This window comes from Heterocephalus glaber, unplaced genomic scaffold, assembly GCF_053883595.1.
Source record: "Heterocephalus glaber isolate CG9 unplaced genomic scaffold, H.glaber_assembly_v1.0 deba00001457, whole genome shotgun sequence".
NCBI classification, from domain to species: domain Eukaryota; kingdom Metazoa; phylum Chordata; class Mammalia; order Rodentia; family Bathyergidae; genus Heterocephalus; species Heterocephalus glaber.
In genome coordinates, this window is record NW_028258305.1 from 8,064,254 (window position 1) to 8,091,824 (window position 27,571).

The following is a 27,571-nucleotide window of genomic DNA, read 5'->3' on the forward strand; positions in this document are numbered from 1 at the left end:
GTTGTGGAGGGAGGGATAGATGGGAAGAAGGATAGGGGAAGGTTAGCAATGTGGTCAGAGGACACAGGTGAAAAGGAAAAAGAATAATAGGAAAATAAAGAAGAACTCCGAATGAGAACTAAGACAGGGACAAAAAGGGAAGATGAACAATGTGGGAGAGCAAGAGTGAGTGTGAGAGAGAAAGGAAAGAGAAAAGAAAAAAAACAATGAGAGAAAAACAAATATTTGCAAAGAGTAGAAAAAAAAAATTAAAGATAAGAGGAGCAAAAGAAAAGAGAAAAAACCCAAAATAATAAAACTAATTTTGGGAATAAAAAATAAACATGAAGATGAAGGGCCTCTTCCAGGGTATGTCTCTGTTGTCAAAATAGACAACGTGGGTTGCAATGTGCAGATATAATTCGATGAGTCTCAGCAAGCTAGTCGCAGACCCATGAGATTCAGGCAGATTTTTGGCTGCAAGTCCCAAGTTGAGCTCCCTGTCCTCCTTTAGGGTTGAACTCTGCAGAGTTGTATTGCAGGTTCCCTGAAGATAGTTCCTGTCCTGATGGGAGGTGAAGATGACTCCAGCTTACTCAGTACAGTGGTCTGGTGGTCTGGTGTCCTCTGCGTCTTTGTAGTGTGTAACCAGGTGGCTGTACAGAGGAGCAGGGGTGGGGGGTAGGGGGGGGCTGGGGGGGGGGTGTACAGTGGATTGCTGCCCGAGCGCGGGCTGTTTCGCGACGTTGCTATGGCGTCCGCAGACCTACCTGTCTGCAGCGGGCTGATTCGAGGCATTCTGCGGGACTCGCGTCGTTGTGTGCAGTATTTCTTAAATATTTACCAGACACTTCTAATTATCTGCAGGCATTACACTACTAAGTGAACATGTTCATTGAACTAAAGTTTCGTACAGGACTTCCTGATTCTTTTTTGTGTTTGTGTACCAGAAATTGAACTCAGGTCCTTACGCTTGTGAGGCAGGCGGCAGAACCACTGAGCTAAATCCCCGGCCCTCTTCCTGATTCTTTTGTTTCCATTTTTAAAAACTAATTACTGGCACTGAAAAGTGTGTTGGTAGGCATTGTGGCACACATCCGTAATCCCAGCCATTTTAGAGGCTAAGGTTGGAGGATTGCATGTTATAGACTAGCCTGGGCAGTTTAGCTATATTTTATTACAGAATAAAAAACAAAAAGGACTGGGTGGTGACCAGTGGTAGAGTGCTCTTGTATTTAATCCCCAGTACTGGGGGGGGGGTGGAGAAGAGAGAGAAAAGTAAAGTGTGTGCTTGCACCCATGTTTGTCATATCAGAATAACCATCCCAAGTAGTCTTCAATTAAATTAACTTTAAAATGTAGCTATTTTTATTAGTTGATAGTAAAACACCTTAATTTATATAACTAGCTATATAGTTATATACTTCTAAGAAGGTATTTTATTACAGCCAGTTTTCTAGTACTTATTAAACATATATCCCGTACTCAGTACTAGAGAAGCAAAGAAATATGCTATAATTCTTGTCCTTAAATAGTTCTTCATAGCCAGGTGTCTGGGCTCACACGTATAATACCAGCACTCTGGAGGCTGAGACAAGAAGATCGCTGGGAGTTTGAGACCAGCCTGGGCCACATATAGTGAGTTCAAGGCCAGCCTGAATTACACTGCTAGACCTTGTCTCAAAAAACAAACAAATAAAAAAAAATTCTTTGTATAGAGGACAGATAATTACCTACATAAAAGAAGACACTGGGCCAGGGATTTAGCTCAGCGGTTTCGCTGCCCGCTCAGTAAGCGCAAGGACCTGAGTTTGATTCCCGGTACCAAAAAAAAAAAAAAAGAAGACGACGGCAGCTGTAAACCTAACATGGTGACTTTTAACTAAAATTCCAATTGATGTCGTATGATCTTCATAAGTTAATATGGTGCTACCCTATCAGGGAGAAAGTAAAAGCTGAAATTTAGTATTTTAGGTTTGGTTTTGTTTTGTTTTTTTGAGACAGAGTCTCACTATGTAGTTCAGGCTGGCCTTGAACTCACTATATAGCTCAGGCTGTCCTTGAACTTTCAGAGATCCTCCCGGCTCAGCCTCCCAAGTGCTGGGATTACAGGTATGTGCCACCACGCCTGGCTAGTGTTTTAGTATTTGTATTCTTTTTTAATATAAAAAATGACTGTTGCCTCTCTAGAAAGCATTAATTTATTGAATTTTCTCTTACAGGCAATGTCTATGCTGCTTCAAGGAATATAAGCATTTGGAGATTTTCAATCAAGTAGTGTGTGCACTTATTAATTTAGTGATTGCTCAAGTTCAAGTGCTCCGGGACCAGCTTTGTAAACATTGTACTATTAATGTAGATTCTACGTGGCAAGATCAGAGTAATCAAGCGGAAGAACCACTGAATATAGATAGAGAATGTAATGAAGGAAGTGCAGAAAGACAAAAATCAATAGAGAAAAAATCAAACTCTGCAAGAATTTATAATCTGCCTGAGGAAGAATCTTCAAAGAGTTCTGATCCTTTTAGTTTATGGAGTACAGATGAGAAGGAAAAACTCTTACTGTGTGTAGCAAAAATTTTCCAAATTCAGTTTCCTTTATATACTGCTTACAAGCATAATACTCATCCTACTATAGAGGTATGTTAAAATAGGTATTTTGAATTTTTAGTTATTATCAAGTCATAGCTTGACAGCCCATTTCTCACTTATGAATGATATGAAGACAATGTTGGTGAAAAAATTCATAAAGATAACTGTTACATAAGATTTTTTTCAAGAACATTTTTGTAGCAGTTTGTGTTGAAAATTTCCTATTAATGAAAGGTTTGTAAATTAACTCATTGAAATTAAATTGTTAGTGATAAGAACATTTTGTTGCAGTGGATGTATGCTCTGCTTATTGTGGTTCTTTGAAAAAATTGTTGAATTGAAAATGAAGTACATAGAATTTTTAATTTCATAGATGACAGACTGGAATTCTCTTTCAAGGAAAAAACTTAAAATTTGTAAGTTATGGTGGTTAACTACAGATATTTTTACAAGCATTTTCAAGTGTTTTGACTTAGGCAAAGGGATTTCTTTCTAGAAAGAAAATGAGTGGCTTAGGAGCAGTTTATTTGTTGTTTCTAATGATTCTGTGAGTCGGTTGGGCAGTTACTGTGTTAGTTTCGTATGGGCTCATTTATGCTTTGATGGTGGGTTGAAGGTCGATCTCACTTGTGTGTCTGGCATTTGGTGCTGGCTAGTATCTTCAGATGCCTTGTATTTTTTCCCCATGGCTTCTTGTTCTCTACTAGGGTAAACTGGTTTTCCTATATGGTAGTTTTAGCAGTGTTTAAAGCTGGCAAGAGTAGAAGCAGTAAGACTTCTTAACACATTTCACAATGGGCTGTACTTTGTGTGTTTCGTGTCTGGAGGCTTGAACCACCAGCGGTTGAATGTATTAAGTCCATCCTCCAAAATGGCACAGGATGAATTCTGCCATATTTTGGTGATTGAAGCAGTTCACAAGGGGTTGTAAAATAGACTCAATCTCTGGATATGAGGAGATACACAGTTTTTTTCTTTCTTTGTTTTGTTTTTCTTTTTTCTGTACTGGGGATTGAAGTGCAGGACCTTGCCGCCTGCAAGGCAGTTGTGGCACCACTGAGCTAAATCCCTGGCCCTAGGTACAGTTTTATTTTCTATTTTGCAGATTTGTTTCCTGTGCATATTGCGATGCAAATTGTGGCCGTTAGAAAATCTACCACATGGTGTTTTAAATCAAATTTTTTTTAAAGTTTCTCTTTTTTTTCAGATTATTTGTTCTGTAACTTTCATACTTTGCTTCTCTACAGTTTTCTTTTCTTTCCCTTCCTCCCTCCTGTTTTTGCTTTCTTCCTTTCTCCCCTTCCCTTTCCTCTCATCTCTCCTCTGTTCTCCTCTCCCTTTCCTCCTTTCCTTCTCTCCCTACCTCTCTTTATACTAGGGATCGAAGGCAGGGCCTTGCATTAAACTTCAATGTTCTAGAAAATAAGTCCTTTTAATAGAGTATTTTCGTACTGAATTTATGATGGTCTATGGACATACCACTCCGAACATAGCCAATTTCATCTGAATTGAGATTGTAAAAACATAGCCCAAGGAGTTAGTATTTTCCCTATAAGTGTCCATAAGAATATTTTAAATCAGATTGTACTTTGTTCTAGAATTCTTAGACTCTTCTCATAGAAAAAATTTTTTAAGTGCTTAATTTTTTTATTAGTATATATTTGCTTTACATAATGATTACATTCCTTTTGGAGAGTTGGCACATGTACATAGCAAACTTTTAAAAGAATCTGTTACATAAGATACATTAAACATTCTAAAAATTGTCATATCTGCATCTTTTCAACAAAAAGGGAAGCTATCATGTAAACCTGAAAAATTTAATCTTCAGAACACCATGTAAATAGTGTTTTATTGTCTTAATTTAGTTACTGAAAATTGTTAGAAATAGTTTGGCTAGGGACCTCGATGTGGGAAATTCATACAGAAATAATTTTTTCCAGCTAACTTTTTCTTGGTGTTTTTTTGGTACGGTATCGGGGATCAAACTCAGGACCTTGTGCTTTCGAGGCAGGTGCATAGCTGCTGAGCTACTTCCCCAGCCCCAGCTAACCATTTTTGATTCTTTTTTTTTTTGGTACCGGAGATCGAACTCGGGTCCTTGCGCTTGAGAGGCAGGCGGCAGAACCATTGAGCTAAATCCCCCACCCCCCAGCTAACTTTTTTAATGATAGAACTATATGAATACTAAATCTATTTTGTTCCTAAAATCAGTGTGTTCATTGGTGATTATTTTCTTTTTCATTTTCATAAATTATATTCTTCCATACTTTTTGTAATAAAGTGACTCATTATTACTGGTCTTGAAATCATTTTGTGTGACTGCTTGGTTGAAAGCAGTTGTTTCATATGGTCTTTGAGGTAAAATTCTAATTAAAAACCCCTCACATAGTAAGGAAGGACCTTGGTTATAGTTGCTTTGGTAGACATAAAATTTATAGTTACAGTGTTTCTTCTCTCTCTTTCTTGACATGTGTTACTGGGAATTGAACCTAGGGCTTTTACACTGAGTTAGGTTCTCTTTGCTTTTTATTTTGAGACAGGGTTTTTGTCTGAGATAGGCTTGAATTTATTCTCCTGCCTCAGTCTCCTAGTGCTGGGATTACAGGCATGCACCACTGTAAAATAGATAATGGGAATCAATGAGTAGATTCCTTTGGGAGCTGTTTTTCAGAGGAATGTGTCAGCTTTCTGACTATAAAATCAACATACAAAATAGACTTCAAAAGCCTTGAACCTCTTCTCTATCTTCTCAAAAAAACCATTTTTACCTAATTAGTTCAGATCTTTCCCTAGATTTAAAAAATTATGATCATCAGAGCCTGATCATAAATCTTGTTAATTTTCTTTCTCTATTTGTACATACATATCCACCTTATTAACAGCCTTTTGAATGTATAACCTGTATAGCATGAAAATCATTTGCTTAAATTAAACTGTAGAGATTATTTTTAGAATATTTAGAGTTGTGTAACCTTCTCATCTGATTGATGGATATCAATTGTTTCTAAATTTAGGGTGTTATAGGACATTTCAGTGAGCATTATTATTACATATGTTTTCCAATACTTCTTTAATTGATTCTTCAGGATGAGTATCCAAAAAATGAATTGGTGGTTCAGAGGCAGTATGCATTTTGAATGTTGATAAATACTGCCAAATTCCCTTTCAGAAAGATCATAACTAGTTTTATCTTCACCAACAGTTGGATGAGTGTGCTTGTGCTTTCAAACAATTTAAATCTTTTTTATGGAAAGCACATTGTGGAAGTCTTGTAAGGAATTCCAGAGCACAGTTTCAAAATCATTTAGGCAAATTGTATTTTTACAAGAATTACCCTTATTTTTTGCCAGGTGTGATGGTGCACACACAGTACTCAGGTGGCTGAGCCAGGAGGATTGCAGCAAGTTCCAGGCCAGCCTGAACTATACAGTGAATTTAAGGCCAGCCTGAATGAACTACATAGCAAGACCTTGTCTCAAAAAACCAAAAGAAAAAAAGAAACCCCACAAAATGAAAATGATTTTTAAGGAAAAATTTCATTTTTAATAAAGAAAGATACTATGTAGTACCCACTTTTGAAATGTTCTTTTAAGAAGAGTTAAAATAGGGCCGGGGATTTAGCTCAGTGGTTCCGGCTCCTGCCTTGCCAGCTCAAGGTCCTGAGTTCTATCCCTGCTACCAAAAAAAAAGAAAAAGTTAAAATATATCTTAGAGTTGAATCATATTAGGTCAATGTAGGAATACACCTGTGATGTTAAACAATTGCAGAATATTCTGTTTATTGAGTTTTTATAGAATTCATCTTTTAGAAGATTGTATGCTTTTTAAATTGTTATTTAGTAGTTACGATCTAATTTTATTTACTTTTTTTTAAATTAGGATATATCAACTCAAGAAAGTAACATATTAGGGGCATTCTGTGATATGAATGTAAGTGTTCATCTCTTTTCATTCTAAGGTTTCTAGAAAATTTTATGTTTGGTTTTCTGTTCATATGTCAACTTTATTTTTATGTTGGATTAGTATCTTTGCAGTATTGCTAATAAAAAGAAATTGTTCTTCATAAGTTTTAAGGTAATGTTATATTTTCTTTATTTTCACAGGATGTAGAAGTACCATTGCATTTGCTTCGTTATGTGTGTTTGTTTTGTGGGAAAAATGGCCTTTCCCTCATGAAGGACTGCTTCGAATATGGAACTCCTGAAACTTTGCCATTTCTTATAGCACATGCATTTATTACAGTTGTGTCTAATGTAAGTATTGTTTGGAATTGATCTTGACAGCCATGTCTGGCATTTCAGTAACATGCATTTTGTGTCTGGAAAAGGTGGATTTTTAATAATTTACCTGTACATTAACACTTTTTCCCTGGATATTTAAAAAAGTTGAAAGTAGAAACTGTTTTGAGAAAAGATCTTTGTAATAAAATTAGAATTTGAGTAAGTTGGTGAGTTTTAAAATTTAAAATATGCATAGATAGCCATTATTATCTCTTATCTAAAATTGAATATAAAAGATAAATTGAAGATAAAATTGAAGATAGGCTTATGTTGACATTAACTTTTTCTCACTGAGATTAAATACTCATAAAAAAACCCAAATATTTTGTTGCATTGTTTCCAGTCATACTCTTTTTGTATTGAAGTGGCACACTGGAAAGAAAGAACACTGAATACACTGGGATTACTCAGGTTTACTGAATATCTAGACTTGCATATTTCCATATTTAAAATAAATGATCTGTATCAAGGTCATTTTTTAGTTCCAAAATTCCGCATTTTCTTTTTCCTTTTTTTTTTTCTGATAGGCTGAAAATACTATACTCTGTACTGTGGCAGTGAAGGATGTAGGTTTTGTATTTATAGTTGCAGTTAAAACCTGAATTCAAGCCTTAAATTTTGGTTTATTTTGTTTTCATTTTTGAGACAAGGTTTTACTATGTAGTTCAGGCTGGCCTTGAACTCACTATGTAGCCCAGGCTGACTTCCAACTCGAAGCAATCCTTGGGTGAGCCTCCTGAGTTGCTGGGATTACAGGTGTGCACTACCACGCCCAGCTGAAGCCTACAGATTGAAATTTTAATCTGCAAATGAAAGTGATGATGGTATCAAGGATTGTTGTGAGGTTTAAAATTAAAAGCTAAATGTTTGTGAGCCAAACTAAACCTTTTCTCTTTCAGCAAAACCCCAAAAAGCTTAAGATTTAAGTTGGGTGTGGGTTTTGGTTTGTTTTGATTTTTTGAGACAAGGTCTTGCTATGTAATTTGGTGTGGCCTTGAACTCATTGTGTAGTTTTAGGCTTGCCTCAAACTCGCAGCAGTCCACCTTCCTCAGCCTCATGAGTGCTGGGATCACAGGTGTGTGCCACCCTACCTGGCTAAGTTTGTATTTTAATACTTTATAAATAGAAAGTTTTTCAGGACTAGTGAATTTTACTCATTTTAGCTCTTATTGAGTACTTAACTATTATTGTTATTCTGCCTTAATTAATTGATAGGAAATTTTATTAACTTTGGCTTCCTCTGAGAGAAAGAAATGAAATCTGAACAATGTGTTGACGTTGTAATTATACACTGGTAATTTTAGAGAAGGCCTAAAACTGACCTCTAAAATTCACAAAATAACCATTACTGGGAGTTGTGGGTATGTGATACCAGGGATTGAACCCAGGGCATTATGCATGGTAGGCCAACCTTTTATCACTGAGCTATATCCCCAGCTAACTCATACTTTATAATCAAAGGGTCCCCCCCCACATTTGTGATCCTGGAGATCAAGCCCAGAGTCTAGTCTTACTAGGTTACTAAGTGCTTTAACCAAACTTACTTGATTAACTCTCATTTGGCACTTTTTCTCATAATAAAAATTTTAGATTTGACCCTCTTTATCTGCATTCCAATTTCTTTAATATTGTTAATACTTTAGTGGAAATTAAGAGCTTAAATTAGAGTTCTTTTTGTAATCAGTTTCTATATTCCTAGCACTTAAGGAGGCTGAGGCAAGAGGATCTCAAGTTTGAACTCGGCCTGGGCAACTTTGTGGGACTCTGTCTCACAAATGAAAAGGGGCTGGAGACATAGTCTAATGGCAGAGCACCTGTGGGTTTGATCTCCACAATTGCAAACATGGGCCGGGGGTTAGCTTAGTGCCAAGTCCCTGAGTCCAACCCCCAGTACCACCAAAAAAAAAAAAAAAAAAACCCAACTAAAAAAACCAAACAAACCTGTGCTTTATTTTTTTACAGTTGAGGTTCTTTTGTTTTTTTTATAGAGGCTGGTGATTTTAAAACCTTAGAGACTTTGGTATTTCTGACCCTTTTTTTTTTGAGTCTTGAATACCCTACTGGAAGTTTTTAATGGTCTCTTTAAGCAATTAAAATGGTATCTCTTTGTATGTGAGAAATTTTAGAATTTTCTAGGTACATCAAGTTCATCTAGAGGACAATACTTTCCTCTAATGGGTCATTGTATAGGTGTGATCATATCTTATGTCCTTTTCTCTTTTGAGTATTAGGCAGCTAGGTTAGTATTGTGTCTAGATGTTCCCCCCAAACCCTTATGTAGTCTTTTTTGGAGGTAGCTAAATCTGGAATGTGTGATGCCAGGATTAAGGGCATGTGATTACTAAACCACTGCAACCGGAGTGATTGGTTTGGCACTGCCCTAATTCTGGTAGTCTGAATAAGATAAAAGGAGCAGAAAGACACTGTTAAGGTCCCTTGTTGCATTTTGCTGTCTTCCACTGCCATGAACTGTTTCCCTTGTTGCCTTTGCTACCTCGTGTGTGCCGTGTTGTTTCTGTTCTGCGATCCCTATTTGCCATCCCTGCCTTGGAGCCAGCCAATTATAGACTAAAATCTCTACAAACTGTGAGCTAAATAATCTTCTTCCCCTGTAACTTTGGGTGTCAGTTATTTTGTGTCAGAAATGAGAGAAAAGTAACTAACAGATTAGCTATGCTATTTTGGCTTCACTTTGGCCAAAATCCTTCTTTGGGAATATCTGAATTTACATGGACTATTACAAATGAAAGACACCTCCACATTTAACAGTGAAAAAATATATTAGCTTTAGAGCAACCACCCCTTTTTTTTTTTTGTACTGGATATCGAACTCGGGACCTTGTGCTTGCGAGGCAGGCATAGAGCAACCCTTCTAAAGGGAAAAAAAAAAAAAATTGGCCCGGGGATTTAGCTCAGTGGTTCCCTCGCCTACCTCGCAAGCGCAAGGACCTGAGTTTGATCCCTGGTACCAAAAAAAAAAAAAAAAAAAATTGATGAGTTAATACTTATTTTGGTGTAAGATAAACCAAGTGCCTGTTTGTTTTATGATTATAGTAAATTACACATTCATAAGAGAATGTTTATGTCATTTATTGAGAATCAGACCATTCTGTTTGTTTTCTAGGATGATTCATTAATTTCTTTTTTTTTTTCTTTTTTCTTTTTTTGGTACTGGGGATTGAACTCAGAACCTTGTGCTTGAGAGGCAGGCATGGTGCTACTGAGCTAAATCCCCAGCCCTGATTCATTCTTTTTGAGGAAAAGTAGTTTTATTGGGTAATTAATGCTGTCTCTTAGAACCTGAAGCTACAGTCCTGAGCTTGTTTCAGAGGAAAACTCATGCTCTTGGTTTTGAATTAATCATCAAAAAAGGAAACTGTCAGATCAAGGTTCAGTCCTAAAAATTTGCTACAGCAGTTCTTAGCTAGTTCTGATTTTTAGCAAATTTCTCAGTTTTGTACAAATATTATTCTACTTATTGTATGGATCTATTCAAGAAATAATGGCTGTAGCCATAGGAAAACCACAAAGACCTTATTATAGTTTTATTATTTTGTTTTTTGTTGTTGTTTAGATTTTTCTTATTTTTGTTCTCTGTCAACAGAGTCTTGTTGTGTAGCTCAGACTGTCCTTGAACCACTGTAGCTCAGGCTGTCCTCAAACTCACAGTATTCCTTCTACTTCAGCATCCCAGGTGCTGAGATTAGCTCCACCTTGCCTGACTTATTTTATTATTTTGAAATGGGCCCTGTGTCTTCAGCAAGAGCAGCTTACCAAGATTTAATACAAATCAGAGAAATAGAACATAAAGTCATAAATAAGTTTCTCCACTAGGACCCTGGGAGTTTATTTTGCTTCCCTTTATTGAGTTATATTTAGTTCTAGCTTTACAGCATCCTTCCTAAATCCTCAGCTTGTTGCCTTGATTTGTCCATCTGAGACATAACACATTTTATTTTATTTTATTTATTTTTTATTTTTTTGTACTAGGGATCAACTCGGGTCCTTGCACTTGCTAGGCAGGCACTGGAACCACTGAGCTAAATCCCCGGCCCTAAAACATTTTATTTTAAATTTATTTTTATTTTACTTTTAAAAATTAATTAATTTGAGACAGGGTATTCTTCTGTAGTCCAGGCTTTTGTAGCTCACACTGGCTTCAAACTACTGGCTCTCCTGCCTTAGTTTCAGAGTGCTGGGATTACAAGTGTGCGCCACACAGCCATTTTATTAATTATAAATAGTCCACTAAAGACAAGAGATTTCTTTGTTTGTATGGATGGAGAAAAAAGAAGTGCAAATGAGACTTAAAAAACAAATCTCTCTCAAATACATGCTTTAGAAAAGGTACCCCAGCTTAAATTATTAAGTAAAAGATGTAGTCAGAAATGCAGGTTTGTGGAGGAATATAGTAAGTAATACTTGGAAGGACACAATAATTTCTGAACTCTTGATTGTCCAAAGACTGATTTCATCAATGTACTAAGGACTCTTGAACATAAGAAATTAGGCTAGGATTATATATTTTCAAATATTTCTATATCAGATAGGACAGTCAGTTGACAGTATTGTGAGGTTTTTATTTTACCATTTTATCAGAAGCAGCTCTGAAGCAGAAAACTGTTTTTCTGCAGTAATAGCAGAAGAGGGAATATATTTTGCTATTAATGAGATTTTTAACTTATAGTTAGGGCTTCTAGAATTCCGTTAGCACCAAAGAGGAGAATAGCAAACCCGAAACTCAAAACCTACAGTTAGGAATGAAAAAAGTGCAGTATGGTAGGATTAATAACATTGCATTTCCTTCTTGTAATTTTTGCATCTATAGTTGTGCTAAAGCATGCCAGTTTTATAGATATGTAATTCTGAGTGTGAATTTAGCTCTCTTGCATACTACATAATTTTAATTTCATTGCTTTAAATAAGTTTCACTTTTTGGGGGGGGATAAATGGGGGATCGAACTCAGGACCTTATGCTTTCGAGACAGGTGGTGGCACCACTGAGCTAAATCCTGGGCCCCAGTTTCACTTCTCTTAGCAGACTGTTAATCTTAAGGGTTGGTAAATGATACCTCTTTTTTCTATTAAAATTTTTTTCTTTTAATATGAATAGGTTTTCTTTGTTCTTTTTTTTGGTACTGGGGACTGAGCTTGGGACCTTGAGCTTGCGAGGCAGGCGGTGGCATCACTGAGCTAAATCCCTGGCCCTCTGTCATTTTTAATTTGTTTTCTTTTTTGGTGTGTCTTTTTCTCCAAATAAAAGGTGGATGTGCTCATTTTCATCCCTCTAAATTATCTTGTTTTTGTTTGTTTGTTTTTTGAGACAAGGTCTCACCATGTACTTCATGTTGGCCTTGAACTCGATGTGTAGCCCAAGCTGGCCTCAAACTCAAGGCAGTCCTCCTGTCTCAACCTCCTGCGTGCTGAGATTACAGGCATGAGCCACCATTCCTGGCTCTTCTAAAGGATATTAGAATTTTTGACCTTTTTTTAAAATTTGAAAAATAGTATTAATACAGATAATACACAAAATGATAACATGGCTCAGATGGTTCATAGAGTAAATTTAGCCACTGCTCACACCAAGAAACAAAACAATTCTCCTTTATTATGTCTCCAAATTACTATCCCATCTCTTTCTCCTTTATGATAAACACAGTTGATATTTTTCCTTTTTTGTTTTGTTTTGTTTTGTTTTTGAAACAGGGTTTCCCTGTGTAGTTCAGGCTGCACTTAATCTTACTATGTAGCCCAGGCTGGCCTTGAACTCACAGCAATGTTCTGGCTCAACTGGGATTACAAGCGTGTGCCACCATGCCTGACAGTTGATGCTTTTATGATTATCATTTTTCCTGATTAGCTTTGTTTTGTTAATCATGCAAATAGAATCACATACTCTGCTTTCTTTCATGCATAGTTGCTTTTTATTAAAGTGAAATTTATATCACCTGTAATTCTCATCTGTTTCTTTTCTTTTTTTTTTTTTTTTGGTACTGAGGATCGAACTCAGGTCCTTGCGCTTGTGCAGCAGGCGGCGAAACCACTGAGCTAAATCCCCAGCCCTCATCTGTTTATTTTCATTGCTGTATATTTTCTACAAATATATATACCACTGTGTTTCCATTTTACTAGTGATGGACGTTTTAATTGATTACAATTAATGTTATTGATTATAGTTAATGTGTCAGCATTCTTTTTGCATGTCTTTTGGTGCACATGTGTATGCCGTATGCATTTCATTTGAGTATATATCTAGAATTAGAATTTCTTGATGCTGTTGTAAAAATGTTTTTCAAGACTTTATATGCTCTTTGCTCCTGGTATATAAGAAAAAAAAACCTGTATAGTATATATGATTTATGTATATATATTTGTGTACAGTTGCATTTATTTATATTTTCTAAGCAGCCTTGATAAATCCACTAATTGCAAAAAATTTAATTTGAATGTTTTGTTTACATAATAAAATCTCAGTTTTTTTAAAAAATCAAAATAATACTAGTTTTTATTCTTTCATTTTAATCTTTAGTTTTCCTGCCTTATTATCGAGGACCTTGAGTTTATGTAAAATTGAAATCTTGTTTTTCTCTCTTAGACTAAGAAGGAAAAGTTTCAGCATTCTACCATTTTTTAGTATTTCCTATAGGGTTTCTGTAGATGTCTGTTATTTGATTAGAGTGAAGACATAATCTCTGTTCCCAAATTTGTTTTTAATTTGGTTTGGCTTTGAATTTTTATGATATATACGCCACTATTTATGAGAATAGTATAATGTAAGCACATTGAATTTAGAAATGTGTCAAAATATCATGTGATGGGCCAGGGATTTAGCTCAGTGGTTCCAATGCCTGCCTCACAAGCGCAAGGACCCGAGTTCGATTCCCGGTACCAAAAAAAACCACCATGTGGTAAAAAGTAAAGAAACAGATTTATTATAACTTTTGTTATAACTGAGTTGAAGGTTGCTTTCAGTAAGAGCTTATTTCGTAAGTAGTTATTGTAATCAGTATGTGATTATAAAATATATTTGCCCTATGTACTTACTGAAGTGACTAGAAATCATATGTAATTGATATTTTTTGGAAGGAACGATGAGGTGATTTATTAAAAACTAAGATGGTTGATTCAAGAGAATTTAGTGCTTTGGAGGTTCCTGTACAAAGAGGTATAGAGGCCGGGCGTGGTGGCGCACGCCTGTAATCCCAGCACTCGGGAGGCTGAGGCAGGAGGATCGCTGCAAGTTTGAGGCCAGCCTGGGCTACATAATGTTTTCAAGGCCAGCCTAAACTACAAAGCGGGACCCTGTCTCTAAATAAATAAATAAATAAATAAATAAATAAATAAAAAAAATGGAATGTAGAATGTATTTTTTTAAAAAAAGATTTAGAAAAAAAAGGTTTAGAGAAGCATATAGTTAGAAGATATTATTTGAGTAGATGGTTTTCCCTTTCAGCAAGGATCTAATTTTTTCAGATTGATTTTATGTCTATATGTTAGATTACTTACCTGATATATGTCTAATCCTATTTTGTAGCTTATTCTTTTCAAAATTGATTTAACAGTATAGTTTTAGAGACAGCAAAATAGTAAGTGCTCATTTTTATTTTAGTGAAAGCCATATTTCACAAATTATACATTAATGTCATCTTTGCATTTCTTTATAGATTAGAATATGGCTGCATATTCCTGCTGTCATGCAGCATATTATACCCTTTAGGACCTATGTTATCAGGTGAGTTTATAAAATTTTCCCCATTATTAATTTAACATTTAAATAATTTATAGCGCAGAATTACAGTATTTGAACGTCTCTTGTGGTCACATCCTCAAGAAAAATTTTCATTTCACAGTTTGATGAATAGTATTTCTTTAGGATGTATATATTTTTATGTTTAATATTAACTTTTTTTTCTTTTTCTTTTTTTTTTTTTTTTTTTTGAGACTGGGTCTTGGTATGTAGGCTGGCCTGGAGCTCATGGCCATCCTCTTACCTTAGCCTCCCAAGTGCTGGGGTTATAGGCACGCGCCACCACACCCAATTTAATGTTAAAACGTTTTAGTGATTTAGGTTGCACTTGTTTTTTGTTTTTGGTTTTTTGGTACTGAGAATCGAACTTGGGACCTTGTGCTTGTGCGAGGCAGGCAGCGGCACCACTGAGCTAAATCCCTGGTCCAGGTTGCCCTTGTTTTTTTTACATGAGTATATAAAAATGAAAGAGATTAATGGTTATCCTGTATTCAGTCAAATACATACTAAGTATTCTGTTCTAGGCTCTGGGGATATGGCAGAGAAATAGACTTAAATACAGTGTATATAGAAAATAAATATGTAATATAGTACATCAGAAAGTGCTAAGTACTACAGGATAAAAAGCAAAAGCCAAGTAGGAGTTCTAGAGAATAGGTTACAGGGGGGTAGATTTTTGAGACAGGCTCTTGCTGTATAGTTCAGGCTGACCTTAAATTCACTATGTAGCCCAGGCTGGCTTTAAACTCAGGTTATCTTCTTGCCTCAGCCTCCCAAGTGCTGGGATCACATGACCTCCACCACACTCAGCTGTGTTAAAATTTTAAATATGGGGAAGGTCTCATTGAGGAAAAGACACTTGAATTTTGTTTAGGTCTCAATCTAAGAAGGAAGTAGAGGAAGGGTTGTATTGAGTGGATTTAGAGTATGAACTGTTAGAGTTCTAAGAATTAGTGTTTTTTTTTTTTGAATTAGTTTTCTTGATAAAAAAAATCAGGAGTTCTTTATACCTTTTCTTATTCACACACAAACATTTGAGTGCCTATTATTTTTCTGGTACTATTTGAGCTGCTGGAGAAAGATGAAGATAACACAGATAGTGATGGGCTGAGGATTTAGCTCAGTGGTTTCACTGCCTGCTGCGCAAGCACAAGGAGCACAAAGAACCGAGTTCGATGCCCGGTACCAAAACAAAAAAACAAAGCAAAACAAAAAAAACACAGATTGTGATAATATCATAGGTAAACTAAGGCTTTTCTGAAAGGTGCCATCTGAATCAGTTAATCAGATGATAATCAGAGAATGCACATTGGCATAGCCATACAGAAGGAACATATGAACATAGGCTTTGAAAGGTTTTTGTTTGTTTGTTTGTTTTTGAGACAGGGTCTCACTTTGTAGTTCAGACTGTCCTTGAACTCACTGTCACCCAGGCTGGCCTCAAACTCAGTGATCCTCTTGCCTCAGCTTCTCAAGTTCTGGGATTACAGACATGTGCCAACATGCCTGGCAAGCTTTGAATTTAGAAAGAGTAGGACATCTAAGAATGTAGAAGTAGACTGATGTGGAGCCTAATATGTAAGGGAGATAAAATTATGATACAAGGTTGAAGTGATAAACAGGGCCAGACTTTTTCAAAATCTTGTGTCCCTCTGTGAAGTTTGGATTTAATTTTAACAATGGAAATCTATTGAAGGTTTTTTTTAAGCATGAGTCATAATTTTTAAAAAATCACTTTGGCTTTTAAGTTTATTATAAATTGTAGTGGGGCTGAAATAGAAACTAGGCTAATTAAAATGCTGGTGCCACAGTCCTAGAAAGAAATTATGTTACACTAGCAGTGGTACTCATGGTGTGTAAAAGGAAAAGATAGCCTTGTGGATGACACCAACAGTCATCCCCTCCCCATATTTCTCTGTTGTACTGTATTTCTCTGTTGTAAAAGATATGAAAGCCTAGGGGAATTTAAAGACAGGACTTTGAGATGTCAGAAAATTTAAGTGATGCTAGCAAATTAAGAGTATGAGCCTAAAAAAAAAAAAAAAAGAAAAAGAGTATGAGCCTGTAGGCCCCAGGGATTTAGCTCAGTGGTTATGCCACCTATCTCAAAAGCGCAAGGACCCGAGTTTGATCTTCGGTGCCAAAAACAAAAAAAAGAGTATGAGCCTGTAGTTCAGAACAGGCTAATAAGAGTTGTCAGCCTAAACACAGTACTTAGAAACCAGTGAGGAGAGAATATAGAAATAGAATATAGGTAGGTCTAGAGCAGAGCCCCATACCAGTTAATTTTGCTGTGTAATAAAACAACTCCTGATTTAGTATGTTAAAAAATAGGCATTTATAATTTCTCTGGTTGGCTAGCTGATTCTGTTGTTCTGGGCTGACTTGGCTAAAACTTGATGGTGTAGTACAGCTTCATGTACAACATTCCTTGATTGGCATGCTGACTGGGGGAGATTCATTCATGTACAGGCTAGAGTTGCTTGCTGTCAGTTGGAGCACCAGCCAAATCTGTCTTCTGTGTAATGGGCTAACCTGAGACTCCTTTGGGTGGTGGAAGAGTTTCCAATAATGGAGGGCAAGCTCAAAGGCTTTTCAGCTTCTGCTATGTCACAGCTCTTATCACCTTGTTGACCAAAGCAAGTTACATTACAAAGCCAAATTCAAGGGGCTAATGAAACAGATGACACCTCTTCTTTTTTTTCTTCTCCCCACCCTTACCTGTACCCCCACTGGTGATACAACTTAGGGCCTTGTGCATCCTAGACAAGTGCTGTACCACTAAGCTACATCCCCATCCATAGATGATATTTCTTGTTAGGAGAAGTAGCAGAGTCACATTGCAGAGACTTCTATGTATATTAATGGGAATAATTTGTGGCCATTTTGCAGTTTATTTATTACAGGCCCCAGGAAGCACTGATGTTGAAAGGCTCAGAGAAGGAGTCAGCCAAAAAGATTAATCCGGGCCTAGTGAGAAAACTAGATGGATTTTAGAAGCAAAAAGAATAATGTTTAATGTACATACATATGTTAAAAGATTTTGACTTTTAGAGGAAGAACTCTACTCTGTCTAGGAAGTCAGCTAAAATTTAGTAACATAGGAACTGTAAATATGACAGGTCTTAAAGAATAATAAATCTTTATATGGCGTATAGAACCCTATGTTAGTTCACGACAGGGCCATAATTCAGATGTCTTGCTGCTGGGTGACTTGAACTGCTGGTGGTACCTGCATGACTCTGCTATGCTTGACTGTACCACCTCTACCACCAGTGATACAAGCCACCCAGTGGGACAGTCATGCATGTATCACCGGTGGCTCAAGTTGGCAGGAATGTGTTAAATGACTTGGCTTTTGGCAGTTGCTGCCAAGTTGAACTTGGAGCCAAAAACACTACCACAGGTCGAGTCCTTTAAGCATCACATAGAAATATCCTACATTCAGAATAAATCTAAGGATTCCAGGTTGTACTATACTAAATATTATGGAAGTATGGAGAAAAGGAGTATTATTGAATTTGTGGGTGGTCTATACAAGTGTTTTGTGAAAAATCGAAAAAGTGTTTTTTGAAGTTTTGTATATTTTCTACTTTTGAATCATTCAGGTATTTATGCAAGCTGTCTGACCAGGAGTTACGGCAGAGTGCAGCTCGTAATATGGCTGACTTAATGTGGAGCACAGTGAAAGAACCGTTGGATACAACATTATGCTTTGATAAAGAAAGCCTAGATCTTGCATTTAAGTACTTTATGTCACCTACTTTGACTATGAGGTTGGCTGGATTGAGTCAGATAACAGTAAGCTACATTTGCTTTATTTTTTATCATTTTTATTTGCTTGTCAGACTATCGGAATAATAATACCCACTGTGAAATCCTTTATGCTAGGCATTAGGGTGAGTGCTTTACATGGATTACTTTGTAATGTCTTCACAAATAATTTCTATATTTTCTTTATTTTAAATATGAGGAGACTGAGGTATATAGATTTATAAGGATTTATACCTTAGTTGTATTTGATTTCAAGGTCTAATTCTTTATCAGTTTTTATATTTTATTTTTTTAGCTAGGGTTTCATTTTGTTGTCTAGGCTGGCCTTGAAATCCTGAACTCATCCAGTCATTCCAGTTTAGCCTCTCAAGTAGCTGACACAGGCATATGCCACTGTACCCGGTCACCATTTAAAAACTTCTTATGTTTTCATTGAAAAAGTAATGTTTTGAGAGAGAAAAGAACTAGAGAGGATTGTAGATACTCGTTTTCCCAGGTAGAAGATACAGATTATTAGGCCATGGGTGAAATTTGACTAATAATAATGTCTTGTTTTGTATAGTATTAAATGTTTTTTACATGAGAAGTCATGTAAAAATTTGTATTTTTGGCTTCTCTTGGAGAAGGGGGATGGAAGGTATCATTGGGTCTGTGTTTTTGCATGGCAGTAGTTTGCTAAAGATAAGTATACCTTTTGTGGTTTCCTTCTACAGTCCTCATTAGCTTTATTCCTTTACATTTCCTGTTCAATTACATTGCAAATTTGAATTAGCTAAATTTTACCCCTGTATTAGTCTTCATAAATAAAGAAAAGACGTCTTGACATTTTCCCAGATAAATCTTAAATGGGAGCCTTTCCTGAAACCTTGTATCTATAATGACATTACTAGCTTCCTTGCATTGGCTATTTGTTTTTTCCTCATTCAACTTTATTTTCTCTATTGTGTTTAGTATAATAAAGGATAGATACTACTTTTGGAATGAGTTTTGTTATTTTAGTATATGTGCTGCCGAAGCAAGCACGAGTTTTGTTATTTTAATATGATAGAGAAAATAGTCATACTAATTGGGAAGTATGTATACCTGATTATCTGTCAGTATTTTATAACTTTAATCTGGTTATAATTAACATACATAAAACAACCAGTTTAGTATGTTTCTTGCGCTTCGTAACATATTCAAGAATAATTTGGGGTACACTTTAATTTTTTTTCTCTGATCATAGAATCAACTTCATACCTTCAATGATGTGTGCAATAATGAATCACTGGTATCAGACACAGAAACGTAAGTAACATTAATTTATACTTAAGTATACCATTTTTTTGTTTTCTTTTGTTTTGGTTTTTTTTGGTACCCAGGATGGAACTCACGACCTTGCACTTGCAATGCAGGCACGGTGCCACTGAGCTAAATCCCCGAGAAGTGTACCATTTTAATGTGTACCTGTTTATATGGTAAATGTAATTGTGACTTTATTAGATTTCAAGTATTTACTAGAAATTCTTTGTCTTATTTGTACAGTTTATTAGCTTTTAGAACAATATATTGAGAAATACCTTTTAAAAAACATACACCACATACAGTATTATTTGTTGCAAAATGCTGAAGGATACCAGTTATATAGGAGATCTTAGTGAAGATGGTAGTGATCATTTTCAGAAAGCACACTGTGTTATTTCAGGCTGTTACAACCAAGTGCTGTAAATCAGTTTGCTTATAAACAGCAGATATTTATTTTATGTTTGGGGGCTTCCGCCTGAGATCAGGCTGCCAATATGATTGAGTTCTGGTGAAGGCCTTGGGATTGCAGACTGCTGTTTTCTTCTGTCTTCACATGGCTAAAAGTGAGTGAGAGAGTGAGTTCCTTGAAGTCTTTTTGTAAGGGCATTAATCTCATTCATGAAGGCTCCACCCTTATGGACTAATGATTTCCTGTTGCTCCCCACCAACCCCCCAAGTACTGGAATTTTCACTGTAGTAGTACCATACAGACTAGGTCTTTATTGTGCAGAAACAGTGGATAGAGGAATAAGAAAGAGTTCTGTTGTTTAAAACATAAAAGGAATATACATCCTAAAGACATGGCTAAGCTTGATGTGGTGGTGCATGCCTGTAATCCTAGAACTCTGGAAGGCTGAGGGAGGACGATCATCAGTTATAGCCCTGCATGGGCAATTCAATGACTTAGTGAAACCCTGTCCAAAATTTAAAACCCTGGGATATAGCTCAGTTTGAAGGTCCTGGGTTCAATCCCCAGTACTGCAAACAACAAAGAAAAAAAAAAGACTAAAAACCTAACCCAAACCAATCAAGAAAGAAAAGAAGAACATGGCTAAGAGAATAGAGAGGAGAGTAAAGGTTTTGAGTTGCTTAGGTAGGGAAGGGAGGATACATACAGTATGAGAAAATGGGAGTAAAATGTTATGTGTAAGTATTGTTGAGGACTATAAATTAGAATTTTTTTTTTTTTTGGTACCAGGGATCGAACTCGGGACCTTGCACTTGTGAGGCAGGCGTCAGAACTACTGAGCTAAATCCCTGGCCTTAAATTAGATCTTTTAAGCAGTTTTATTAAGGCGTGTGTGTGTGTGTGTGTGTGTGTGTGTGTGTGTGTGTGTGTGTGTAAATTCACTTATTTTAAATGTATAATTTAATGGATCTTAGCAAACATTTTCATTTCAAAAAGACCTCTTTTGCCCATTTGTAGTTTTTATTCTTATTCCCAGCATCACTAATCTATTTTATGTTTATATAGATTTGCCTATTTTAGAATGTTTCATATGAATGGAATCATATGAATAGTGGTCTTTTCATCTGGCTTATCTGAGGATTGAGTGCCTAGGGCCTTGTGCATACTAAGAGGGTGCTCTACATATTCTTAAGTAATTTTTACATTTACAACTTTGCCCAGCTTTAATTTTTTTTAAATTTTTAATTTTTAGAGACAGTGGGCCTTGCTAAGTTTCCAGCGCTGCCCTTGCACTCAAAATCACCCTGCCTCAGCCTTCCTAATAGTTGGGATTATAGGCATATGCCAGGATACCTGCCTGCACTGTTTCTAATTGTGTCTTTACAGTTTTATGGCCTTGCATATGGGCTGTCCTGCAGAATATTCTATTTTGTTGTTTTATGGAGTGTTCTACAGATATCTGTTGTCTAGTTGTTTGTAGAGTTGTCTCCCATGTTCTGATTTTCTGTTTAGTTCTTTGTGTTATCAAAAGTAGGATATTGAAATTTTCAGCTGTAGTTGATGATCATTACTCTTGGTTCTGTATTTGTAAATTAACCTGTTGAAATTTTTCTGTAACTACAGAACCAGTATCTGTAACATGTTCACAGTTATCTACTCACATGTACAGAGCAATGAAAAATTTGAATGTCCAAATATTCACATTCCGAGCTGAAATTAAACAAGGTGACACTTTGCTGTCTTGTTTCAGAACTCCCATAAAGACAGAGGATGGAGACTGGGGGTTGGAGGGCAGTACAGTGTAGCACAAGAAACTTGGACTCTGGGGCAACATTGATTGGGCTTGAATCCCAGCTATAGTACTTGTTAGAGGAGACAGCTTAAATCCTTCTGAACTTTTTTTTTTTTCCTTTGTAAAATAGAAATGTGATCTACCAGTATAAGTTGTTTAATTTCTTCCAGGACTAAGGTTCAGTATTAGCTAATTCAGACTGCTGTGAGTAACAAGAATTGACTATTATATTGAACTACTTTTATCCCTTTGATTCAAATGATTTTTGCTTTATGATTTTGTAGCTCTTTTATTAGGTGCAAAAATGTTATATTATCTTGATAATTGGATCCTTTTATCATTGTAAGTTGTTCCTCTTTGTCTTTTTAAAATTTCTTTTTGGCTTAAAATAAATTTTATTTTATATTATAGCCACTACAGCTTTCTTATGCTTGCTGTTTGGATGATAAATATTTTTCCATTTTTTAATTTTTGGTCTCTTTGGTTTTGAATCTAAAATATGTCTCTTGGAGGCAGTATTTAGTTAAATCTTTAAAAAGAAAAATACACTCCTGAATTTAAAAGGAAAATCTACATTCCTGTAAATTTTAGCCACTAGGGAGGCTGAGGCAGGACGATCATTTCAGAAAAGCCTGAGTGATTTAATAATACCTCGTCTCAAAATTTAAATTAAAAAGGACTGGGAATGTAGTTCAGTAGTGCAGCACTGCTTTGTTCCTTTTCTAGTACTTTATAAAAAAAAAAAATCTTGTCCAACAATATCTTCTTGGAGTTTTTAATCCATTCACTGTTTTTGTTATTTATACTTTAGTGTTAGTTACATGTGTCCTTTTGCTATTTCCTGATGTCTTAGGTCTTTTTATTCTCCCTTTGCTGCTTTATTTTACAATATATGAATTTATTTTAGTATGCTACTTTAATTCCATTTTTTATATGTATGTACTTTTTTTTTGGTACTGGGGACTGAATTTGGGTCCTTACACTTGTGGGCAGGCAGCGGAACCACTGAGCTAAATCCCCGGTCCTCCATTTTTTTATAATTAAAAATTATTTTCCTGGTGGTTTTTTTTATGGGTTACAGTATGTATTTAACTTGTAAGATTGGTAATAATGTAATTATAATCAAACACAAAAACTTTGTTCCACTGTTGCACTACTACTCTCTTCCTAATAAGAAGCCAACTATTGATCTTATTTGCTTAGTTGATTTTCTTTCAGTGTGTTCAAGATTTTTCTCTTTAGCTGGGCATAGTACACGTCTGTAATCCCAGCACTTGGGTGGCTGAGGCAGGATTGCTGCAAGTTTGAGGTCAGCCTGGGCTACATAGTGAGTTCAAGACCAGCCTGAACTACATGGCAAGACCCTGTTTCAAACAAACAACAAAGAAAAAAAAAAAAAAAATATATATATATATATATATATATATATTTTCTCTTTAGCTTTCATTTGCCTATGATATAGTCTCTTTTTGATCTTTTTTGATTTCTTTGTGATTATCCTCCTTGGAATGTTTTGTGGTTATTTGGATGTGTAGATGAATGTTTTCAAACAAATTTGGGAAGTTTCTTTAAGTTCTTTTCTGGTACCCTCTGTGCCTTTCTGAAACTAACTACTTCTAGTTTTTCTGTATATAATTAATACTGCAGAAAACAATTGGGGATCTTTTACTATACTTCCTGTTTTTTAATCTGTTTTTGACCACTCACTTTCATAATATCCATCATTTTCCTTTTCATTCATTAGCAGAATCTTCTGTCAGGTAGGGAAGTTGCAGTTTGACTTGAGGATAATTATTTGTTCATCCTTTTGGTTATCTACTTTCTTGATGTTCTCTCATTATAGAGGACATACTGGAGACCCTTTGATGCTTCAGTGTCTACTATGGAAATAAAAAGTGGGAAGGCAATGTTTTTGAGTAGAACAACTCATCACTAACTAGATGTTACACTTGGTATTCTCACCTGGGTACCTTCATTTGTTCTAACTTTTACTTTTTCATAAATTCAAGGAATATTAGCATTATTTATATTTCATTTCAGTTATGTTTTGTAGTACTTTGAACAAGGAGTTGTATATAGTCACTTTGTAATTTCTGTGATAACAAATTTAAGTTTTCAACTGGTTTTACCTTTTAGACATGGGAAAGGATGATTAAAAAATTTTTAATCTGCTATTTTTATTATTTGACTATAGGTCCATTGCAAAAGAACTTGCAGACTGGCTTATTAGCAACAATGTAGTGGAGCATATATTTGGACCAAATTTACATATTGAGGTTTGTGGATAATTACATGGTCTGTGTATTCTATAGTGAGAAGAATATTTTTTAAAATTAACTACAGTAAGTTTTCCTTTTACAGATTATCAAACAATGCCAAGTGATTTTGAATTTTTTGGCAGCAGAAGGGCGACTGAGTACTCAGCATATTGACTGCATTTGGGCTGCAGCACAGGTAATATTAACAGTTCCCATTGAGTGCTTCCTCATTATATGTTCTAAGTGGTTTACTCCCTTAGAAGGTAAATTCTGTTATCATTCCAGTTTTATAGCCTAGGAGCCCATGATAGAGAAAAGCTGGGAATGGAACCTCTTGAGGTTTCTTTCAGAGTCCATGTATTACTGTGTTACTAGTAGACTTGAAGGAAATTGGAGTCAGTAAATTAGAACTTCACAAAACTGTGTTTAATAAGAGACATCTTCCTATTATTTTCATTTATATAGTCACTCTTTGTATCTTGAATGCTGTTTCTTTTCTATTTTTTTTTCTTTTTTCTTTAATTTTTTGAATAGACATATTCATACACATGATTCAAATCCAAAAAATACATATAAATATTTTCTTCAGGGAAAAGTCCTGGTGGATTGGGCAGTACAGATTAGTAACTCATGTTTTTCTTATAAATGATTGACAGATACAATTATAGTCCTGCTTTCATTTCCATGTCTCCTCTTTTTTTTTTGGTACCGGGGATCGAACTTGGGTCCTTGCACTTCACTTGCGCAGCAGGCGGCGAAACCACTGAGCTAACTCCCCAGCCCCTCCATGTCTCACTCTTGCTGCCCGTCAAATCAGTTACTTTGATCCCAAACTCTCTCATTTATATTAGATTGTCGGGCATTTCCTTGGTAGCTTTGTCAGAGCTTATTTCTGAGCTACAACTTTCTTCGTTACATTTCTTTTTTTTGGTTTTTTTGCTTAAATTCTTGTATTGGTACATTTTAGGTATACAGTACATTTACATTTATCATTGAGTATTTGTACATGTACATGATGTATCTTGGTTCTTATTTTTTCCTTATTTCCTGTCCTCCCTTCACCACCTCCACCCTTCCCTATTTACAAAGACTTTTGTTTCCATTTTTTCCTTTTCTCATAATTTTTCCTTTCCGTTCTTTCCTTTCCCTTTCCCCTTCCCCTTCCTCTCCCACTTCCCCTACTCCTTTGAACCTTTTCTTCCTATTTCAAATTATCAATTATTCATTTTAATCATCTGAGTCCTTATTTATACTTTCAGTTTCTCACACCAGAGAAACTATTCGGTATTTACACATATGTATGTCTTACTTTTTTCACTTAAGAGTATGGCTTCAACTTTGTTACTTTTTTAAAGCATTCCCATTCATTTTTGTTTTTCAAAAGTTTGTTAAAATTTCATATCTATTGGTGACCCTCATTTTCTTTTCGTTTTTTTGGTACCGGGGATCGAACTTGGTCCTTGCACTTGTGAGGCAGGTGGCAGAACCACTGAGCTAAATCCCCAGCCCCCCTCATTTTCTTTTAAGGCTTGTGTTTTTTTAATCATAAGTACAATAATGATTAATTTTTTTTTCTGAAGGAGAGGAAATTCTCAATATTTTCTCCCTATTTCTCATTTTCTACCTCCCCATTAAAAAATTTTGTTACTTTTACTTTATCAAATATTTTAACATTGCTGGGGATTTAGCTCAGTAGTTTTGCCACCTGCTGTGCAAGTGCAAGGACCTGAGTTCAATCCCCATACCGAAAAAAAACAATTTTTAACATTTAAATTCTATATTATAATCATAATTCCTACAGTTTAGACTTTTATTCTCTAAGAATATAACTCAACCACAAAATTGTTTTTTCATTTCTATTTTTCTCATCCTGTTTTTATTTTTTCCAGAGTTAATTTATATTTATTCTTGTGGATTTCAACATGTAGTTTTTTGTTTTTGTTTTGAGACAGGGTTTCACTATGCAGTCCAGGCTGGCCTTGAACTAACTGGATAGCCCAGGCTGAACTCACAGAGATCCCCTTGCCTCAGCCTTCCGAGTGCTGGAATTATAGATGTTAACCACCACCCCTGGCTCTCCAGCCTTTTGTTTTCTAAAGAGAAATTTATGGATGTTATATTTTGGTTTTCTGCGTACTTATTTTTGTATTTATTGATTTAAGAACTTGACTGAATATGAAATAGTAAAACTACTTTTATTTTACCTGATGACTTTCTAGCCTATATGATTAGTATTATATTATTTTTGAACAAATACTTTTTTGTGTGTGTGGTGCTAGAGATAGACTCCAGGGCTTTGTGCATACTAGGTAAACATTCTACTGCTGAGTTATACTTTCAGCCTGAACAAATAACTAAAAAATTAAAAAACATACATCCTTCCTGGGTGTTACAGTGCATATTCATAATCCCAGGACACAGACTGAGGCAGAAGGATTGTGAGTTTGAGGCCTGCCTGGTCTACATAGTAGATCCTGTGTCAGTCTCCAAAAAAAATTCCATCATGTTGTCCCCATCCATCTCCCCACCCCCACCCCCCCAGTACTGGGAATTGAACTCAGGACCTTGCACTTGCCAGGCAAGAGGTGCCACTGAGCTACATCCTGGCCCTCCTCAGGTCTTTTTGTGAAGTTTTCTTTCATGTAGTTTTTTCAAGTGTTTTTTAGTCCTTTAGGGTTTCTGTTTTGTTATGCATTTGTAATGATGGCTTTTAACGTATATTTATACATACTTGTCTCCCATTTTCATTATTTTATGGTGGTAAAATATAACTCAAAACTTACCATTGTAACCATGTGTGAGTGTACAATTCAGTGTCATTGAATACATGATGTAACCCCACCATACTCAAAATGTTCTAATTAACCTCCAGTAAAACTCTGTGCATATTAAAAAATGATTTCCAATTCCTCCGTCCTCTTGCCTCTGGTTTCCTCTGTTCTACATTCTTTATTTTTTCTTCTGTTCTATATTCTGTGTCTATGAATTTGCCTTTAATATGTATCTCAAATAACTGGAATCGTATGATAGCTGTCCTGTATTTGTCTTATTTCACTAAACATGTTTTCAGGGTTCATCCATGTTACAGCATATATTAGAATTTCCTTCCATTGCATGTACATACCATGCTTTGTTTATCTTTTCGTCTGTTTATGGACATTTGGATTGTTTTCCCTCTTGGGTCTTGTGAATGAGACTTCCATGTACTGGATATGAGTCCTTTCATTTCTTTTGTATATATACTTAGAAGTGAAATATCTGGATCATATGGTAATTCTGTGTTGAATCTTTTGAAAAACTCCCAAACACTTCTACAGTGGCCCTATCATTTTACATTCTTGCCAACAATATAGGAAGGTTCCAATTTCTTTTTTTTTTTTTTTTTTTTTTTTTTGGTACCGGGGATTGAACTTGGGTCCTTCGGTTGCGAGGCAGGTGGCAGAAGCACTGAG

General features: G+C 35.7%; 1 protein-coding gene across 5 annotated transcripts in view; it reads left to right on the forward strand.

The window, feature by feature from the left end:
• The window catches only part of Usp34 (ubiquitin specific peptidase 34), a 269,176-nt gene that overhangs the window by 53,026 nt on the left and 188,579 nt on the right, over nt 1-27,571 (forward strand). For all 5 annotated transcript variants that reach the window (XM_087216017.1, XM_087216020.1, XM_004867234.4 and 2 more), the window contains exons 3-10: nt 2,202-2,619; nt 6,454-6,504; nt 6,678-6,827; nt 14,520-14,587; nt 18,211-18,403; nt 19,602-19,663; nt 24,056-24,137; nt 24,223-24,315. In XM_087216017.1, the coding sequence (XP_087072143.1) occupies nt 2,202-2,619; nt 6,454-6,504; nt 6,678-6,827; nt 14,520-14,587; nt 18,211-18,403; nt 19,602-19,663; nt 24,056-24,137; nt 24,223-24,315 (1,117 nt within the window). The remainder of the gene's footprint in view (nt 1-2,201; nt 2,620-6,453; nt 6,505-6,677; nt 6,828-14,519; nt 14,588-18,210; nt 18,404-19,601; nt 19,664-24,055; nt 24,138-24,222; nt 24,316-27,571) is intronic.